This window comes from Microtus oregoni, unplaced genomic scaffold (assembly GCF_018167655.1).
Source record: "Microtus oregoni isolate MIOR12 unplaced genomic scaffold, Mior012 000023F_ref0000262, whole genome shotgun sequence".
Classification (NCBI taxonomy): Eukaryota; Metazoa; Chordata; class Mammalia; order Rodentia; family Cricetidae; genus Microtus; species Microtus oregoni.
The window spans coordinates 14,749,084-14,767,510 of NW_024543082.1; the positions used below are offsets into that span (position 1 = coordinate 14,749,084).

Below are 18,427 nucleotides of genomic sequence, written 5' to 3' on the forward strand. Positions count from 1 at the left end.
CAAGCCCAAACAGACCCTTTCCTTCATTAAACTGATTTTTTTCTCAGATATTTAATCACAACAATAAGAAAAGTAAGAAATGTGCCGACTTCTGAGAATATATGTATGTGTGTATATATGGATATATATTTATATATAAGTGTGTATATGTACTCTATGTATATATATGTTATATATAATACATACAGTATATATTGTAATCTAGACAGTTTTGAATTCCTAATCCTTTTGCCACCATTTCCCAAGTGTTGAATTACAGGCATGCAGCACCATACCTCGTTAAATATAGTTTATCTTAAATGCTCTCAACACACACAAAATATATCTATATAAGGTGATAAAGTAATTACCCTGATTGCAGCAATCATTACACAACATTCATATATATGAAAACTCAGATTGTATACCATAAACATAATTTTGTCAATTAAACTTCAAAAACACTGGGAAAAGGTAAAGAATAAGCCAAAAACAAATTGAAAAAACAAAAATGAGATAACAAATTAATAAAGTTGAGGGGGAAAAATGTAATAAAAATTATCCAGCTCATACACTAAATAAATATGCACATAACATAAAAGAAAGAAAGCAAAATAAACAATACTAGGTATAATGGCCTAGGAATTAATAAGGATTATTTTCTATGAGTAAACTTGTAGACATAGTAAATGCTTAACATTTACAATTAAGTAATACGTAATGTAAACAAATAATTTGTAATATTAAATTATACATATTTAGTAAATAATTTGACTCCAGAAGAAAAATATAATTTGTCTAGACACATTAAATTTATGAAATCCATCAAAAAATATCAAATTCAGGCTATTATATAGGGAAATGTACCACAAAGAGTCATTGGCTAGATAATTGGAGTAAAATATTTCATGTATGCAATGAGAAAACAGTCAATAATTCTTTTACAGGGTTAAAATGATATTTGTCTAAAACTATACAGCAGAAATTAAATGAAATTTTAGACCAGTCAATTTATTTTTAAAAAACTCATTGTAATATTATTACAAAAATGCATCAATATCAATAAAAGTAGGTTCTGTGTTTCAAAGATCTACTATTTAATGCATTTATAGGTTAATTTAGAAATATTATATATTGATACAAATAAAAAAATTAATAGGTTCATTATTTTAAATAAAAGCTTTAAAAAAGAAAATGGAAGGAGTGGGAATACTCTCTAAAGAATACATCAAAAACTTTAGACTACAAAAAGTATCATCCTTTAAATGGAAATGATAGCTTTTGCCAATGTCAGAAATATATCAAAATCTAAAGTACCACATTTTCATGAAAGTATTCAACAAGAGGAATCTCATGGACCACGGGTGAGTAGTAAATCAGAAAACAATATCCTGCAAAGTTAAAATTGTGTGCAGCATAAAATTCTGAGGAACCACCCATGCCTGTGCTTTGACACTAACTTATCAGAGAATGGAACATTTGGAGTTAATTCATCTTCAAGAAACTCTTACATATAAGAATGAGGACCTAGGACTTACCACAGGGCAGGGAACCCTGACGGCTCTTTGGACTGGAGAGGGAAGGGGAGAGGAGTGGGGGGAAGGGGAGAAGGGTGGGAGGAAGGGGGAGAAGGGTGGGAGGAGGGGGAGGGAAATGGGAGGCTGGGAGGAGGAGGAAACGTTTTTTTTTTCTCCTTTTCTCAATAAAAAAAAGTTAAAAAAAAGAATGAGGGAAATATCATTAAAATGTCACTAGAAAACTATAACATATTGGAACAGTGATATTTTAAATAGCAAAAATTTAGTTTATGGGGAAAAGAAATACGTGGTGTAATATTTAAGCAATGGGCTACTGTACAACAATTAAACTCAGTGATCTAGCCCTATACTCATCAATACTGATATATTTTAAAAAAAGATTTTTAAACGTCATAAAGAATATTATTCACATGAAGTAAGCATGAAAAACCATCAAACATTTAAGGACACATATATATCACCTAAGACTAGACAGAGAAAAACCTTTATTAAGACAGGCATAGTGGTGCACTATGGGAGCCCACAGATGTGATTCCTGTTCCACCTTAACTAAAGGTCGAGACTTTGTGCTTATTTTTACTCTTTCAAAGTTGTTGACAACAGGTATGGCTACAAACAAGAAATCCTGACTTAGGGTGTGGTCACTTGGTGTTTTGGACATTAAGATGGCCCATAGAGGTGGATCTGCTTCACCCTGACCAAAGGTCAGAGAATTCAAGCATATTCCTGCTCCTTCATTTTTTATTTTTGTTAAATTTATTTTTTAAACAATCTTTTCTCATTTTACATATTTATCCCAGTTCCTACTCCCTTTCCTCCTCCCACTCTCCCCCATCCACTCCTCAGAACAGATAAGACCTTCCAAGGGCAGTCAACAAAATCTGACACATCCCTTTGAGGGAGGACCAAGTCGTCCCCACCATACCTAGACTGAGCAAGGCATCCTTCCAAAAAGAATGAGCTCCAAAACAACAGTTCAAGCACTAGGGATAAGTCCTGGTCCCACTGCCAGCGGCCCCACAGACTGCCCAAGTCACACAACTGTCACCCACATTCAATGGGCATAGTTTGGTCCTATGAGGGTTCCCCCACTATTCTAAAACCAGAGGTTTGACATAGGGAGTGGCTGCCTACAGGATACTTGGTATAAGGTATATTCACTGCATATCCTGCCCAAAACATCAAATGATTAACTCAGAAAATAGTGACTTGATATTTTCGGTATTAAAGCAGGTAATGGTTCTGGTTGTCCTTTGTGTCGTATTAAAGCAATCTTTTGCCCTCGTCCTGCCCCTTTTGTTTAGGGTATATAAACACATGGAAAATAAATGCAGGTAGATTCAGTATTCAGTATTCACTGAGTTACCCTCCTGGTACTATCCTATGTGTCTGTATTTCTTTTGTATCTCTGTCTACTCTCTTTAACATTTCTAATCCACACACACCTACCCTAGAATGCACAAACTTGTTGAGGCTGGATCCCGACAGTGCACACCTTTAATTCCAGCATTTGTGTGACAGAGGCGGGTAAATCCCTGGTTTTGAGGCCAGCCTGGTCCACAGAGCAAGTTCCAGGATGGACAGCTGAGGGCTATATAGAGAAAGCTTCTCTCAAAAAAAACAAGACAAAATAAACAAACAAAAACAACAAAAAGAGATCTGTATATCTAGTAAAGGATGAGAACATATTTTTATATTATTTACACATTTACACACGTGACAAAAATAATTAACACCAATTCAGGATCTGGAGAAAATTAGATTTGTATCAAGGGAAAAGTACAAAGGACTTCAGTGGTGCTAGTTAATAATTTTTAAATTGTCAGCAATTATATAAAAATGTTAAGAATTAATATTCCTTGATTATGGTGTCATGAGAATTCACTATATTAGTATCTACATTTTATGATGTTTATATAATTTACAGTAACATTTGATAAATGATTTAGAAAATAGATTTTAATGGCCTCATTTTAGAAATAAAGGAAGTAAATATGAAAAAAAGTAACAGCTTTACATAAGTATGTATAACTGGAACCAGGGGTGGTAGTACACATCTGAGAGCCCAGCATTCTCAAGATGTAGAGACAGATCATTGGAAGTTCAAGGTCAGCCTGGGCTAATAGCACCCTCTCTCAAACAAAAATAACAGAAACAAACAAACAAAACCCAGAAGACATGTCTTTTACTAACAAATCTCCTGTGCTACACTGATTGCTATAAAAGACTCACAAAAGATCCTCAAGAGTTAAAATTTCTCTTTTTTTTTTCGTGGTCTTGATCATTTTTTGGACAAACAGAATTAACAAAATGTCACTCAAGGAACTTATACCAAACCTTGTGGGCTTTCCTCTAGAAGTTAAACTATGCCAAGAAAAAATATTACCAATACAAAATTTCTTGTTCCTGGTCTGCTTATTTAAATATTTTATTAGCACCAGGTGGTGATAATTTCAGCACTGCAGATCTCTCTATGCTCGAGAACAACCTGGTCTATAGAACAAGTTCCAGGACAGGCTCCAAAGCTATACAGAGAAACCCTTTATTGAAAACATAAAATCAAAAACAAACAAACAAAAAGGATTTTATTCGTTTGCTTTCCATGGTTCAACTAAAACTTTAGAAAAAAATAACAAGTTGTCCAAATGTAGTTATAAATGTTTGTATTGAACTTACCTGAAATGTAATAAGAAAATAAGGGAGGTATAATTGTAAGTCATTAGGACCCACAGTTGTTCAGCCAGAGGAAGAAACAGTGGCCAGAGCACACATGCATGCATGCATGCACACCCACACGATATGACTATACCTCTTCAAAGTTAGCTTTAGGATATGTGTTGACAATCTTTTTTAAACAAATTTTTAAATTAAAATATAATGGCATCATTTCTCACCTTCTTTTTCCTCCCTCCAACCACTCTCATATCCTCCCTCATTCTCTCTCTCTCTCAAGCTGAATATCTCTTTTTCTTTGGTTTTACATATACATACGCATAAATATATAAATGAAGCCTGCTGCATCCATTTGTATATGTAGGACTTCAGAGCTGACTACTTTGTATTGGATATCCAATTAGAGTGATTATCTCTGGGAAAGGCTACCTTCCCCCCCCCCCCTTAATTTGTTGCCTGTAGGTCTTTAAGTAGGGTGGGACCTCCGAAGACTTCCCCTTTTCCGTGTCAACATGTCTGTCAACGATGCCATTGTTCAAGTCTTATTTAGGTGTGTGTCAATCTTTTCAGGTGTGCTACTGCCACAATGGCCAAACACATCACCTTTCAATATCATAATTCTAAATTGTAATTCTTCCCAAAGAGAAGATGAGAAGAAACAGGAAGGCCCTTTATACTGCCTTTTCTCTATGCAGATATTAAGAAATTGTCAAGACTCAAGACTAAGGAAGCTAGTCTCTATTCCACAGTCTATTGTGGGGCAATGAAATAAAATCACATTGGTCAAGATATGAATTGCTCTCGAGGTGGGAGAGTACCATAGAGAATTAGTACCTTTCTTCTAGAATCTTCTGGAATGAAATACGCATCAGCTTTCCCCGTGCTCTGGCTTGAAATAAGGTGAAGAGTTTAGATATCTTTTCATCTCTCCTTTCTTCCAACTGATCCAGAATGCTAAGTTTAAAAAACACCTAAGGAAGTAAGCCAGGTACAGTTTTCACACATCAGATAAATCCAGTAGCATCTGAATGATGCCATGCACAACTGAAGCATCCATGGGACAACTTTATCAATCCTACGTCTTTGTACAGGTTTTATTCATTGTGTAAAATTTACATCCTAGGGAAGTTAACTTTATAAATCTAAAGGTTATAAAAGACATTTTATATTGGACATATTGGCAGCCTAATCATTTGTTCTCTATTCCCCCTTGATTAATAATATTGTTTAAGGAACATGATCTAAGCTTTACAGATACACAGCATTGCAAAGGACTTGGCAGGGTTCACAGCTATCTCTGTAAAGGATAAGGTCAGAAACATTTTGGGTATGGTGGGTCATAAATGGTTGTGTTGAATATTTGTTTGCTTTTCTAAATAATTTTTTAAATATAAAATGACTTTAGCTAGCTGCCTAAGGTTTCATTTTATTTTCAATATGTTTTTAATAGAAGTAAAATGAAAACACTTCTCCCTTTCCTTCCAGCTTCCATCCTTTGAATCCTTGCCACATTTCCTATCCAAGTCAATAGCATATTTTTCTTTTGTTATACTCTCTGTGGGGGGCATCTATCTCTATCTCCCTCTTCTTTCTGTGTGTGTGTGTGTATTTACGTGTGTGCCACATGCATGCACAGACACACAAATATATATAAACACAACTTCCTGAGTCCATTTTTCTTATTTGTGTATATGTTGTTTCAAAGTACACCTCAATCTACATTGGACAACCAATAAGGGTGCTCATCCCTAAGAGAGGCTAATTCCCCTTCTGGCAATCATTAGCTGCATGTGGTTCTTTGGGTAGAAGTGGAACCCATAAAATTATCTCGTCCTTGTTAACATGTCCATTGACAATGCTATTCCCAGGAATGGAATAGTAATTTCCTTCAACCAATGAGGAAACAGTGAAAGTGTGGTACCTATACACAATGGAATACTATTCTGCTATCACAAAATAAATGAAATCATGAAATTTGTAGCTAAATGGGTGGAGCTAGTAAAGACTATATTGAGTGAGGTAACCCAGATCAGAAAGACAAAAGCTGAATATCCTCTCTTATCTGTGATTCCTGCCTCCATAGTCTCAGATGTGAATTTACAACATGGAGTAACCACAGAAACCATGAAAGCATAAAGGGACCCTGGGAATAGGTGGAAGAGAAATAACAGGACACTGGAAGTAATTTTTAAATACCCATGTTGTAGGTGAAGCCCACTCATTCATTCCCAGCTGCCCAGACCTGAAATAATCACTCAGAAATTATATCATTTGAATCACTGCTTGGCCAAGAGCTTAAGTTTTTATTTATTTATTTATTAAAGATTTCTGTCTCTTCCCCACCACCGCCCCCCATTCCCCTCCCCCACCCCCAATCAAATTCCCTTCCCTCATCAGCCCAAAGAGCAATCAGGGTTCCCTGCCCTGTGGGAAATCCAAGGACCACCCACCTCCATCCAGGTCTAGTAAGGTGAGCATCCAAACTGCCTAGGCTCCCACGAAGCCAGTATTTTTTTTTTTTTTAGCTATCTCTTATATCCTGAACTAATCCATCTCCATTTATCTGTGTATCGCCACATGGCTGTGGCTTACTGGGTAAAGTTCCGTCCAACATCTGGTGTCTGTCTCTGGTGGGGCCACATGGCCTCTCCTGATTCCGCCAACTCTCTCCCTATATATCTCTTCCAGCCTGGCTAAACTCTGTTAAGCCATTAGCCGAAAGCAGCTGCTTTACTCATTAACCAATAAAAGCAACACATATGCAGAAGGACCTCCCACACCACCATATGGTTGTTGCATCTTAGTTTACTGACCCACGCACTAGAAGATAATTTTGCTCTACATATGAGAAACTTGGCATTTCCCAAGAATAATCAATAAGAACCAAGGTGAGGTGATAAGCTGCCTAAGATGCAACTTTCATCAAGGAATGCATGTGGCCATTCTTAAAGGCACCTTGAGCAACTGTGAAGGTGTATCTCTGCTCAAAATACGCCCAGTCTTGTCATGAGTCCCTCGCACTTTCATTTTCCCATTCACAAGCAAAAGCCTCCTTAATATATATGACTTGGGATTCTCACTAGCTCACATGAGCTTGAGTCCTGATGAGTGGCATATGGCAAAAACAATGAAATATAAGGGGGAAAAACACAAATGCTAAACATTAATTTCTAAATACTGAAAATAAAGAAACATTCATAAAACTATATTGCAAGGTTAGGCTGGTTGCAGACACTTATAATCCTAGCAACTCAAAAGACTGAGGTTGAAGAATAATGAGGCAAGCTCAGGAAGGATGGATATACAGAAAGTAGACAGACAGATCTTCACCCTGTTTTTTCACACTCTCTTTCAAAATGTCGGCCTCACATGGATGTCATTAAGGAAAACTACCAGAAAATATCAAGCCTAGTAACCAGAAATTTCCAGGAATATGTGGGTTTCTTGGGTAAAGTAGAATTTAATCATATTTAAGAAAATTGGTTGTGGTTTCTAATTGAAATTTAAATTACTAAATTATTCAAGTAATAATTATTTTGCAATTCAGCACACTTCATAAAGCATTTCACGTGTGCAAGCAGTTATCTCTGGGAGCCTGGTTCACATTCTCTTACTCTGTTTTCTAGCACAGAAAGGTCAATTCAGAATTTTACATACTGGCCTGAATTTTGTTAGGCAATTAGCTATAAAAATTTAAATGCAAGATGGAGTGTAATTCAAAAAGGAAGTGTTTGACTAGACTGTGCACGGCCCTAGATTTAACCCTCAATACTGAAATAAATGATGTAAATAGAATCTAGACTTGTTTAAGTAACAATGGACTTTCTTTCTCAAGCAGAATTCAAGTCTCCGTGATGAACTGGCCTCTATCTGTAATATTTCCGGTCACAAGAACTGAAAAACTTATTTAACAATTAAGCATTTACCAATATTTTAAATTTTATGCTTTTCGCTCCCACTTCCCTCCCAAATGCATTGACGTTTCTGGGTTACCTTGGTGACTCCACACTGGTACTGGGAATGCTCTATCGCCAAGAAGCCAAGTATTTCTTCAGCTGCTTTCCTGCCGCTCAAAAACTCACTCTTTGAAAATATCCGTGGGTTTAGAATGCAGTACCTATTTTGAAATGGAACCAGAGGATCATATGACACAAACAAAGAGTACTCTGAAGGGAAAGCTAGAGCAGACCTCTAGCTTCCCTTTCGATCTGCTCGACTCTTAACACAACTCCTGGCAGCAACAGTGAAGATGCTATCAGCAATTGGTCCAATGGGTCAGATTATATTCTCTACAGTGTTATAATTATCAAGTTAATTTTACTGGGAAAATCGGGACAGAGGAGGAAAAGGGGGAACATGTGAGTAGTTCTAGTATGTGGACAGAGAAACTGAGAGGTTGACTTGACTTTGCCAAAGCTTTTCACTCTGATGATGAACTGTAGACATGTGCCTTTCAGTTCCTAGACAGGTGCTCTTTCACATTTTTCTTGAATTGTCTTGATAAACTATAATTTTCACTTTTCAAATTCAGGACGTGGAAAGCAAAGATGCCTCCCCTGCCTCCTACCACCTACACATTACGGAATCCTTTTTTCACTGTTGCTAAAAATGCAACAGCTTCATTGGGTGACAGCTACCATGAAGCACACAGATTTCAGAGATGTACTCCAGGCTTTCCAACTTTCTTCCATATATGTTTCTTCTGTATGTTGGTCTAATATCCACTGATGGAGACTTAAGGGCACTACATAGCTATTGAATTTAAGAACAAATAATATGGAGCTCTCTCAGCATGTGTCTCATCACCACAAAAACATATCAATTTATGGAATGGAGTACACCAAGCAAATAAATAGTACATGCATAAACACTCAATACAGAGGAAACAGAAGAGACTGCTTCAGACTTTCTGAACTTCGAATGTTTGTCTACCTTTGCTTAAAATCATCATATAGCATCCGACTTGGAAACCCTTCACGGCATGCTCTAATCCCTTCCAAGACACCATTACTACGTAGCTGCTGGAGAACCAAGAAAGGGTCCAATACACCTGAAAGAGAGGGACACAAGGACTCAACATTCTCAAACATCCATCACAGCAGATACTATCTTTATTGTTGCACCTTGGTAGTAAAAGAAAGATTGAATTCAGTATGAAACACATGTGTTCATAGGTGCTCACTAACTTCCAGCCTCACTTGTCCTACTAGAAAGGATTCTACAGATATGATTTACCTAGAATCCTTTTTAATGTAGAACAAACTGGTAGATAAGACTTTGTAGGCACATTCTCCTGGAAAATGAAAAAAAAAATCATGTATTTTGCTGTGTGCAAATGACTGACATCAGATACATTTGCCAACTGAAAGCAGCTAGAGAAACTAATGAGGGCTCAAGTGGGCTGCCATTTCCAGTAGGAGATGGAGAGACTACAAAATGGGGAAGGTAGTAGAAAGAAAGAAGGTGGACCAACCACAAAATTCTATCTGCATTATGCCTAGAGTGGATTTGCCCACATTCAGGCCTTCTTTCCTCCCTCTTCTGCTATAGAGTGGAGGACAGCAAGCAAACAAACAGTATGTACATAAACACTCAACACAGAGGAGCACATCAGGCTGCTTCAGACTTTCTGAACCTCAAACGATGTCTGCCTTGCTTAAAGTCATCATATAGCATCTGACCTCTAAACCTTTCACTCTAAACCCTTCCAAGACACCATTACAACACAGCTGCTGGAGAACCAATTCTGTTACCAATTCAATTCCCTTATTCTGATGTCAATATCTACATTTATTCTATAGTGCAGTATTCTGTCACCACTTTGTTCAACAAAAGCAGCCCTTCTATAGCTGTCAGGAGGAATCTCTGGTGGAAGCCTTTGAAAAACCATCCAAGAAGCCAGTGTATCTGCCCTTCATCAAGTACTCTGGAAAAAGCCAAGGACCACTCCTTTCACAAAGGCTTGCTGTGTTTCTAACTATGTCGCAAACCACAGACATAAGCTAAACCCTATGTCTATACTCCAATCCTTCTATGTACAGGACGAGATCTTTTATAACAAGAGGGATTAGAAGATTCTGACACTTTAAGATGAAATCCACTCATTCCCTTCATTACATATTAAAGATTGTTTTAAAGCATGAAGCTTTTGTTTTGAAAACTTGCTGAAATTTGCATTGATTCCATTGAAGTCATCTTATAATAGGATAAGTGTTCCAAATGTCAGAGGTGACTAATTGTGTTCTTTGCGAGACTGAAGCAGGACACTTAGATGCATTCAGAATCCTAGTCAAGGTCTGGGAATGTAGCAAAGATAGCATCTTTGACTAGCTTGCATAAAGTCTTGTGTTATTCTAGTCCTAATAACATGACACACACACACACACAAATAAAAACAAAGAACTCAATTTATAAGAAAAAATGAAGTTATATATGTGTGTATATACACAAATAAACATGTAATGTTGAAATGTCTCCCTTATAAAAATTCTAATAACAACATTACTTGGCATCACAGTCTCCCTAATTAGGTCCCAGTCTGTCAAGATTGGGTTCGTAATTACAGTAAATTAATAAGAGCAAAAAATAGTACAGAGCCACACAGATCATAATCTTCACAATTAGAGTATGAATTCCAAGGATGCTTGATGGTCTGAAGACATAGTACTTGTCATATGGGCTCCTGTAAGTCTGCACAACTCGAACTAAAGCTCTTGGATACTGATATTCCAAAGAGTTGACTGAAACTTTTGAACTGTGATCTAAGAAATGGGATCCAGAGAATTAAATTTGGCCAAGTAGTTTTGAAAATGGGAAAATGAGCATTGTCCTCTCATCAGCTTCTTGATGTCATTAATTCATTGCAAAAGTGTCTACCATCAAGATATACATAACTAAGGAAATGGGCATACAAAGAGAAGATACTAATTTTGGAAAGATTACTAGAGAAAATGTTTAACATTTTCTGAAATGATCTTCATGGTCAATTTAGATTATGTAAACCAAATATTATTCATGTGCCAAAATATCATCCTGACTGATTATTCAATCTATTTAAGATTATTTTCTCTTTTTAATGAATGAAATAGAAGTGAAGCACCCATGTTTTCACCTAAAATTCAAAGATCAATTCATTTAGAGCCGACTTTAGGAAGTCTTTCTGTGTGGCCACCTAAAACTGATTTCACAGCAGCCTGGGAAAGGTTCCAGAGACATCGAATTTGACTTCCTTTCATTTTTCTATATGGAAATCTACTTTTCTATAGAGTAAAGAGCAAATAATTCTTTAAAGTACATTCAACAAGGCTGAATGAACTAAGATATATTTCCTACTGCAAATTGTAAAAACGTCTAGTTCTTACCTGGCATTTTGTTCATATTTGGATTTATACATCTCACAAAATGAGGTGTTGTTGATTTCAAATCTGTCATCAATTTATTTATGTTTTCCTAAAATAAAAGCCATAATAAACACAAAATCACTTTGCAAGCTGCAAAAGAACTTTAGAAAGTCTAAATCTGTCAGCTGAATCTGATATTCAACAAAAGCACCAACAGGGAGACAATGAATTCAACATTTTTACATGCTTACCAAACACATTATTTTCTTTCCTGTGGCAAGTCAATACTTACCTGACAGTCACGGTGCTGTTTTGAGTCATTTCCACCTACTTTGAATTTGAATTCAGTAACTTTGAAGCTGAGTGAAAAAGGTTGCTTATCATTTCTTCAGTTTTCTATCTTTAAAGCCTTTTTTTTAGATCAAATTGTACAGAATCACAATCTGAGATGATTTAAAACATTTAAGAATAAAGGGAACAGGATAGAGAACAGAAAAAAAGGGAATGGTGTGAATTCAGCCTCAGGTTTGACTCCACACACTCAGTGTACCACAGTGGTCCTCTCTAAAAGCAGAACAGAGCCAAAGTCTGGAGAGGTGGACAATGATGTGCCTTAGCTTCTTATTGCCTGGGGGCAGCTCTACCCACTGGGAGCCTTTATGAGCCAACAGTCACACCAGCCAGAGGACTAGAACAGGCTGACAAATGGAACCTAGTCAGGACACCACTAGTGACTTCTAAAGCCATTCACAATAACAAGATGGCTTTATCCACACGTTAGTGGCTTTATGTAAGGCTGAAGAAGTGGCTCTCCGTGTAAACATACTTGCCCTGGAAGCCTACTTACCTAAATTTGATACCCAAGGCCCACATAAAGGTGGAAGGGGACTGAGCTCACAAAGCTGCTCTCAGACTTCCCATGACTGCTATGAAATGCGTGCTCACACATCACACACATGCACACTAGTAAGGATTAATTAATTTTAAAATGTACGTTACTTTATGCAGAGAGGAAATCAATTGGAATGATGCTCCTTTCCTGCGGGCCTTCTCACCAAACTGTGTAGCTTAAAAAGAAAAAGAAAAAATGGTTTAAAAATTTCATTTTCCATAATATACAGTGTTGTCATCATGTTGATAAAAACAAATTTATCCAAGTTTTAAAACATGACAGTATGTACCAAAAAGCTTTGAGAATACATACATCCTTCAAAAAAATGCCTAAAGTGCTTCTCCCTAAAGAAATAATCAGAAAGCTATATAAAGATACTCACGCAAATATTATCTAGTCACTGTGGAAAAATTTGGGCAAAAGAGAAATTAAGAAAAGTCTATTAAAAAACATTAACTTATGAATAAACATGCATACAGTAAAATGAATACTCTAGCTTTAAAATAATTTATGTAGATAATATAACAAATATGGAAAAATTTTAGTTTTATTTTAAGAGAAGAAGTTACAGAACGTCTATTTTGAATATCATTATCTTGAGTGTGTATGCCTAGGTTTAAGCACAGTTAGGTTATAAGTGATTGCAAATGAAGAATCTTGGGAGACATGCAAACGAAATATTACTACTAGTCACTCCTGTATGATATGATAGGCCTTTTTATGTTTATCTTTTTAGTTTACCTGTGTTGACTGTTTATGGCAACACCCACATGCTTTGCTTTCAAGGTTTATGAAAAAAGCAAATCTATTCCCCATTCTTTATTATTGAAGTAAAAGAATTTACACTAAGTCAAATATCCTGTAAACAGCTGTGCAGTCCCGATTCACTCAGATGTATAACAGCAGAAAGGACAAAAGCCATGGGCAATTCGGAAACTGCAGGATAGATATCAGTACAGAAAACTAAAACACATATTTTATGAACTTGAATAGTAACTTTATAGAGAACATGTCATGAAATTTAATCATGAATGTCCTTTTGGGAGGCTCAAGTCCTCTAAGTGGATTACATGATTTATGTGTAATTCCCCACCTTTGAATAGGGAATACAATTACCTGACATTTCATTTTTAAGCTATAACTCTGATCTAAAAATCTATCAGTTTGCCAAGAGAAAGTATAGCTATTGTGGACTACTTAATGTGAGAATGAGTTAGAATTTTAGAAGGAATTATTTATAAGAAGTGCTAGAGTAAATTTTTTTAAACATAGTTCTTTCCTTCTGTGTGCTAAGAATACAGTACACCTTGAAGACAGAAACTCCAAATCCCTTCCCAACTGTCTGGCCATCCCTGCTCTGATTCTCCTATGTGTGGTCAGGAAACCACTTCCTAAATATAACCCAAGTAGCACAGACACTAAGAGAAACAATTAATAAATGTGACCTCCTAAAACTGAAAAGTTTCTGTAAATCAAAGGACACGGTCAACAAGACAAAATGGCAGCCTACAAATGGGAAAAGATCTTCACCAACCCCACATCACACAGAGGTCTGATCTCCAAAATATACAAAGAACTCATGAAATTGATTGTCAAAAAAAACAAATAATCCAATAAAAAATGGAGTACAGACCTAAACAGAGAACTCTCAACAGAGGAATCTAAAATGGCTGAAAGACACTTAAGGAAATGCTCAACATCCTTAGTCATCAAAGAAATACAAATCAAAACAACTCTGAGATTCCATCTTACACCTGTAAGAATGACCAAGATCAAAAACACTGATGACAACTTATGCTGGAGAGGTTGTGGGGTAAAGGGAACACTCCTGCATTGCTGGTGGGAGTGCAAGCTGAAACAGCCCCTTTGGATGTCAGTGTGGTGATTTCTCAGAAAATTAGGAAAGAACCTTCTTCCAAACCCAGCAATACCACTTTGGGGTATACACCCAAAGGATGCTCAATTGTACCACAAGGACATATGCTCAATTATGTGCATATCAGCATTGTTTGTCATAGCCAGAACCTGTAAACAACTTAATGCTCCTCGACCTAACAATGGATAAGGAAAATGTGGTGTATTTACACAATGGAGTACTACACAGCAGAAAAAAATGATGACATCTTGAATTTTGTAGGCAAATGGAAGGAGCTAGAAAACATCATATTGAGTGATGTAACCCAGAACCAGAAAGACAAATATCATATCTACTCACTCCTAAGTTGCTAAGTTTTTTTAATGCAAAACAAAGAAAAGCAGCCTACAATTCACAACCCTCGAGAACCTAGACAACAATGAGGACCCTAAGAGAGACATATATGGATCTAATCTATACCGGAAATAGAAAAAGACAAGATCTCCTGAGTAAATTGGGAGCATGGGGACCATGGGAGAGAGTTGAAGGATAGGGGAGAGGCAAGGAGGGGAGGAAAGAAAAATGTATAGCTCAATAAAATAAGAAAAAAGAAGTGTAAATTATATGGCCACTGCCTCACCAACTCAGGCACAATAGAAGACACAGACCAAAGGGGGACACAGTACTTGTGCCAGTTGTAAGAAGTCTGGGATCAGTCACTGTCAAGACACAGTCTTTAAAAAAAAATACTAAAAGTAGAATCAGGCAACTGTATTGTCTCCAAATTACAAAAACAAAACACAATCACTTTCATTTCTCTTTCCTCTGCACAGGCCCAGAGTATGCTATGTTTGCTCCTTAATTATATTGTTATGCACTAAAAAAAATGCAGTAAATGCTAAATTCTACATCTATTTCTTGACCATGTTATCAGGAGACCTAAAATAAGCTAAGAAAGACCAGGAATTAATGTGAAGCTGGGTATATGATAATAGAAAGGACAGAATGTTAGGAAGGGAGAGTGCACACCCTATTGAAAGAATAGCTGGTGTACTCCATCCCATGTGTGCTGAGGAAATCTGAACTAGACAGATTTAATGTTTACCTACAGTTCCCATTTTGCACAATGAATAAAGTTCATAGACACAGTGGAAATATTGTGATTTTTCAACCTGTATTAACAACAACAAAAAAGAAGATAGATAGATAGATAGATGATAGATAGATAGATAGATAGATAGATAGATAGACAGACAGATAGATAGATAGATGGATGACAGATAGAAAAACTTTGGCCCAAAGCTGCCTTAGGACTTCTTAAATTGATCTCAAATGTTTCTCTGGTTGGCTAATTACAACCAACGCTGAGCAAGTTGCCAGGTCCTAATCTGTTGGGAGATGCTACTTGTTCATTTCCGGCTGCCCAGACCACAAAATAATCACTCAGAAACTATATTCTTTAAGTCACTGCTTGGTCAAAAGCTTAAGCATAATTTTGGCTAACTCATATCCTAAACTAACCTATCTCCATTAATCTGTGTATCACCACAAAGCAGTGGCTTACCGAGTAAAGTTCTCCGGTGGGGCTACATGGCTTCTCTCTGACTCCACCTTCTTTCTCATAGCATTCAGTTTAGTTTTCCACACCTAGCTCTAGTTTGCCCTATCATAGGCCAAGGCAGATTCTTTATTCATTAACCAATAAAGCAACACATATACAGAAGGACCTCCCACACTAGTCAAAAATAGTCAGCCAACTATTCAAACCATATCCACCTAAGATAAATGAGAACTATAATCAACAAAGTTGTCTCAAGAACTTCCAGTTTTATGCATCATTTTCTTGTCTCTAGATATGAAGAGCACCTCTTGCTCGTGTGGTGGCATGGTGTAATATGAATCCGGTTTTTTTGTTTTGTTGTTTCAGATTGTCAACCAATTTAGAATTGCAAATAAAGTCAATTAAGATTTGCAAAACTTAGATAAGTCTCTTGATATATTTTTAAGGATTATTATTGTCCCCAAACATTTCATCAAGCTGTGTTGTTGTTTTTTTCTTTGTAGGTAAGTCTAAACAAAAGCAGGAATTGGCCATGAACCCTCTACGACAGGAAGGACTTCACAGAAAGCAGAAGTTTTTATCACAGAAAGCAGAAAGGACTGTTGTAAAAGTCACCTCATCCGCCAGTTCTCAGGGGGAGGTAAAACTTCAATGGAGACCAACTTACCACTGCCAGAAAAGAAGTTTGTAAAGAGACTGGCCAGGATTTTATTGGAGGACTTCTGAAGGAGAGCCACCACTGTCTCGTTAAGTATGTCTTTGTTCTTTTCAAGCCAACCACTGATATTATAAGGGACCTTTGGAAAGACATGCGTTTCAGGTAACAAAATGAGAAAAGGTATACATTCATACACTGAAAAAGGAAATGTATGCATCGCTTTTTTAAAAACCCACAAGTGGTTTTATTTAGTATTAATTTAGTAACAATACTAAGTAGCATTCCAGAAGGCCATCTTGTAGCCCAGTGAGATTTTTAAATTTCACATTTTCAAAGAAAAGTAAAATTTAAAAAAATTGACAGAGAAAGAAGTAATGGGTGAGAAAAAAAACTTAAGGGAAAAGACAGAGAAAAGGACAGGGATGGGACTTTATCTCTGTTAGAATCAATTCACATCAACACCTTTTCATTGATGGCAGTAGAAAAAAATCTATTCTCTTGACAAATACTGAATACTCAGAAGAAAATTAACAAACACAACAATATTTTAGATGTAGTTATTACTATATTCCATGACACCAAGAAGAGGATTATATCTGAAGACACATGGAAGGTCATTTGTAAGCTGAGGTATATTGTTATCATCCATTTGCTATGTATCCACCCTCTTGCAATCACTGGCTACAAGAAGGAAAAAAAAGACATGTGTCAAAGTAGAGGCAATAAGGGTCATTAGAAAAATTTTGACTAAAATTTAGAGACCACCACTCCACCTCATGTCTTTTAAAAAGGTGATTTGAAATCACTTACATAATTAAAAAAAAAAAGACAAACGAGGGGAGGTGTCCCATAACATGGGTGATCTCCAGACCTCTCACAGCAGCCCTGTTTTGAGGCTGAGTGAGATTTCTGACCTCTGTGCCTAAGCCACTGTCCTGTGGATGTTTCATTTCATGAGCACCAAATGATATCACCACCTCTCCACTGGCACGGAGATGTATTTGTTCATCTCATCATTTAATATATACAGTACTGAAATATTAGTTGAGGGTTTTGGACAAGTCCATTTGATGTAGAGTCCAGAAAGTATGGGCCTGGGAATCTAGGACTAACTCACCCCTCCAGCATAATGAGCGAGTTCAAAGTGAACTTCGTATTTCTTCTCAGCAGATGCGGGTTTCTGGAAGTAGGGCGACTTTCCAAAATGGTTATCAAAGAGCTTGGTCTCAAAAGTCTTGTCAGTGGCTTTAGAAACCATACATTCCTCTTCAAGGATGGAAAGAATGCCCATGGGCTGTGGGAGAGGGATGAAAGTGAGTTCTAAAAACACGAGAAACAGAGTATTCCCAGTAACACATCAATATAGGCCTTTCATCATAAAATTAGATGCTCCAAGAGATGCTCTTCCCTGCACAGAACACATGTGTCCTGTTAACTATTTATTACCTGCATTGTCATACTGATACGGGCAGGGGCAGAAGTGAGCTGCACACTGTAATGACAGGCAGGTGGGGCAGGGGTAACAGGGAAATAAACAGATAACTGGAAAAATTAACTTAGTTCCACATAGGCACTCTGAAGAAACTGTATGAAGTACAAAGACTGAGAATGAAGTGGCAGGGACCTCTTTGCCCTATATGAAAACAACCCAGAAACATCTGATTAAAGTATTCTGGCACAGAAAGAGGAAAATGAAGATAGCAGAGACCCCAAGGTAGAAGACTCTTATGAGACTAAGATCCTGCCCAAAGCAAGTGTGATCCAAGCAAAGACAGCCAGAACATAAGGTGGGGCGGGAGGGGGTGGGCGGAGTTGGGCATCACAAAGTTAAATGCATCTGGATCCCAAAGAATTTACCGGCTGTGGTAAGATGGTTGGATTTTGAATGTAATAAAAGCCTTTTGGGAGACATTAAACATGCAGTAATGTGA

General features: G+C 36.9%; 1 protein-coding gene across 1 annotated transcript in view; it reads right to left on the reverse strand.

Annotated features, from left to right (window-relative positions):
* The window catches only part of Myh15 (myosin heavy chain 15), a 136,448-nt gene that overhangs the window by 77,448 nt on the left and 40,573 nt on the right, over positions 1 to 18,427 (reverse strand). The window contains exons 15-21 of the mRNA XM_041672701.1: positions 17,614 to 17,790; positions 16,506 to 16,635; positions 12,530 to 12,597; positions 11,552 to 11,639; positions 9,123 to 9,240; positions 8,184 to 8,307; positions 5,025 to 5,161 (exon numbers count right to left, since the gene is read on the reverse strand). Of these exons, the coding sequence (XP_041528635.1) occupies positions 5,025 to 5,161; positions 8,184 to 8,307; positions 9,123 to 9,240; positions 11,552 to 11,639; positions 12,530 to 12,597; positions 16,506 to 16,635; positions 17,614 to 17,790 (842 nt within the window). The remainder of the gene's footprint in view (positions 1 to 5,024; positions 5,162 to 8,183; positions 8,308 to 9,122; positions 9,241 to 11,551; positions 11,640 to 12,529; positions 12,598 to 16,505; positions 16,636 to 17,613; positions 17,791 to 18,427) is intronic.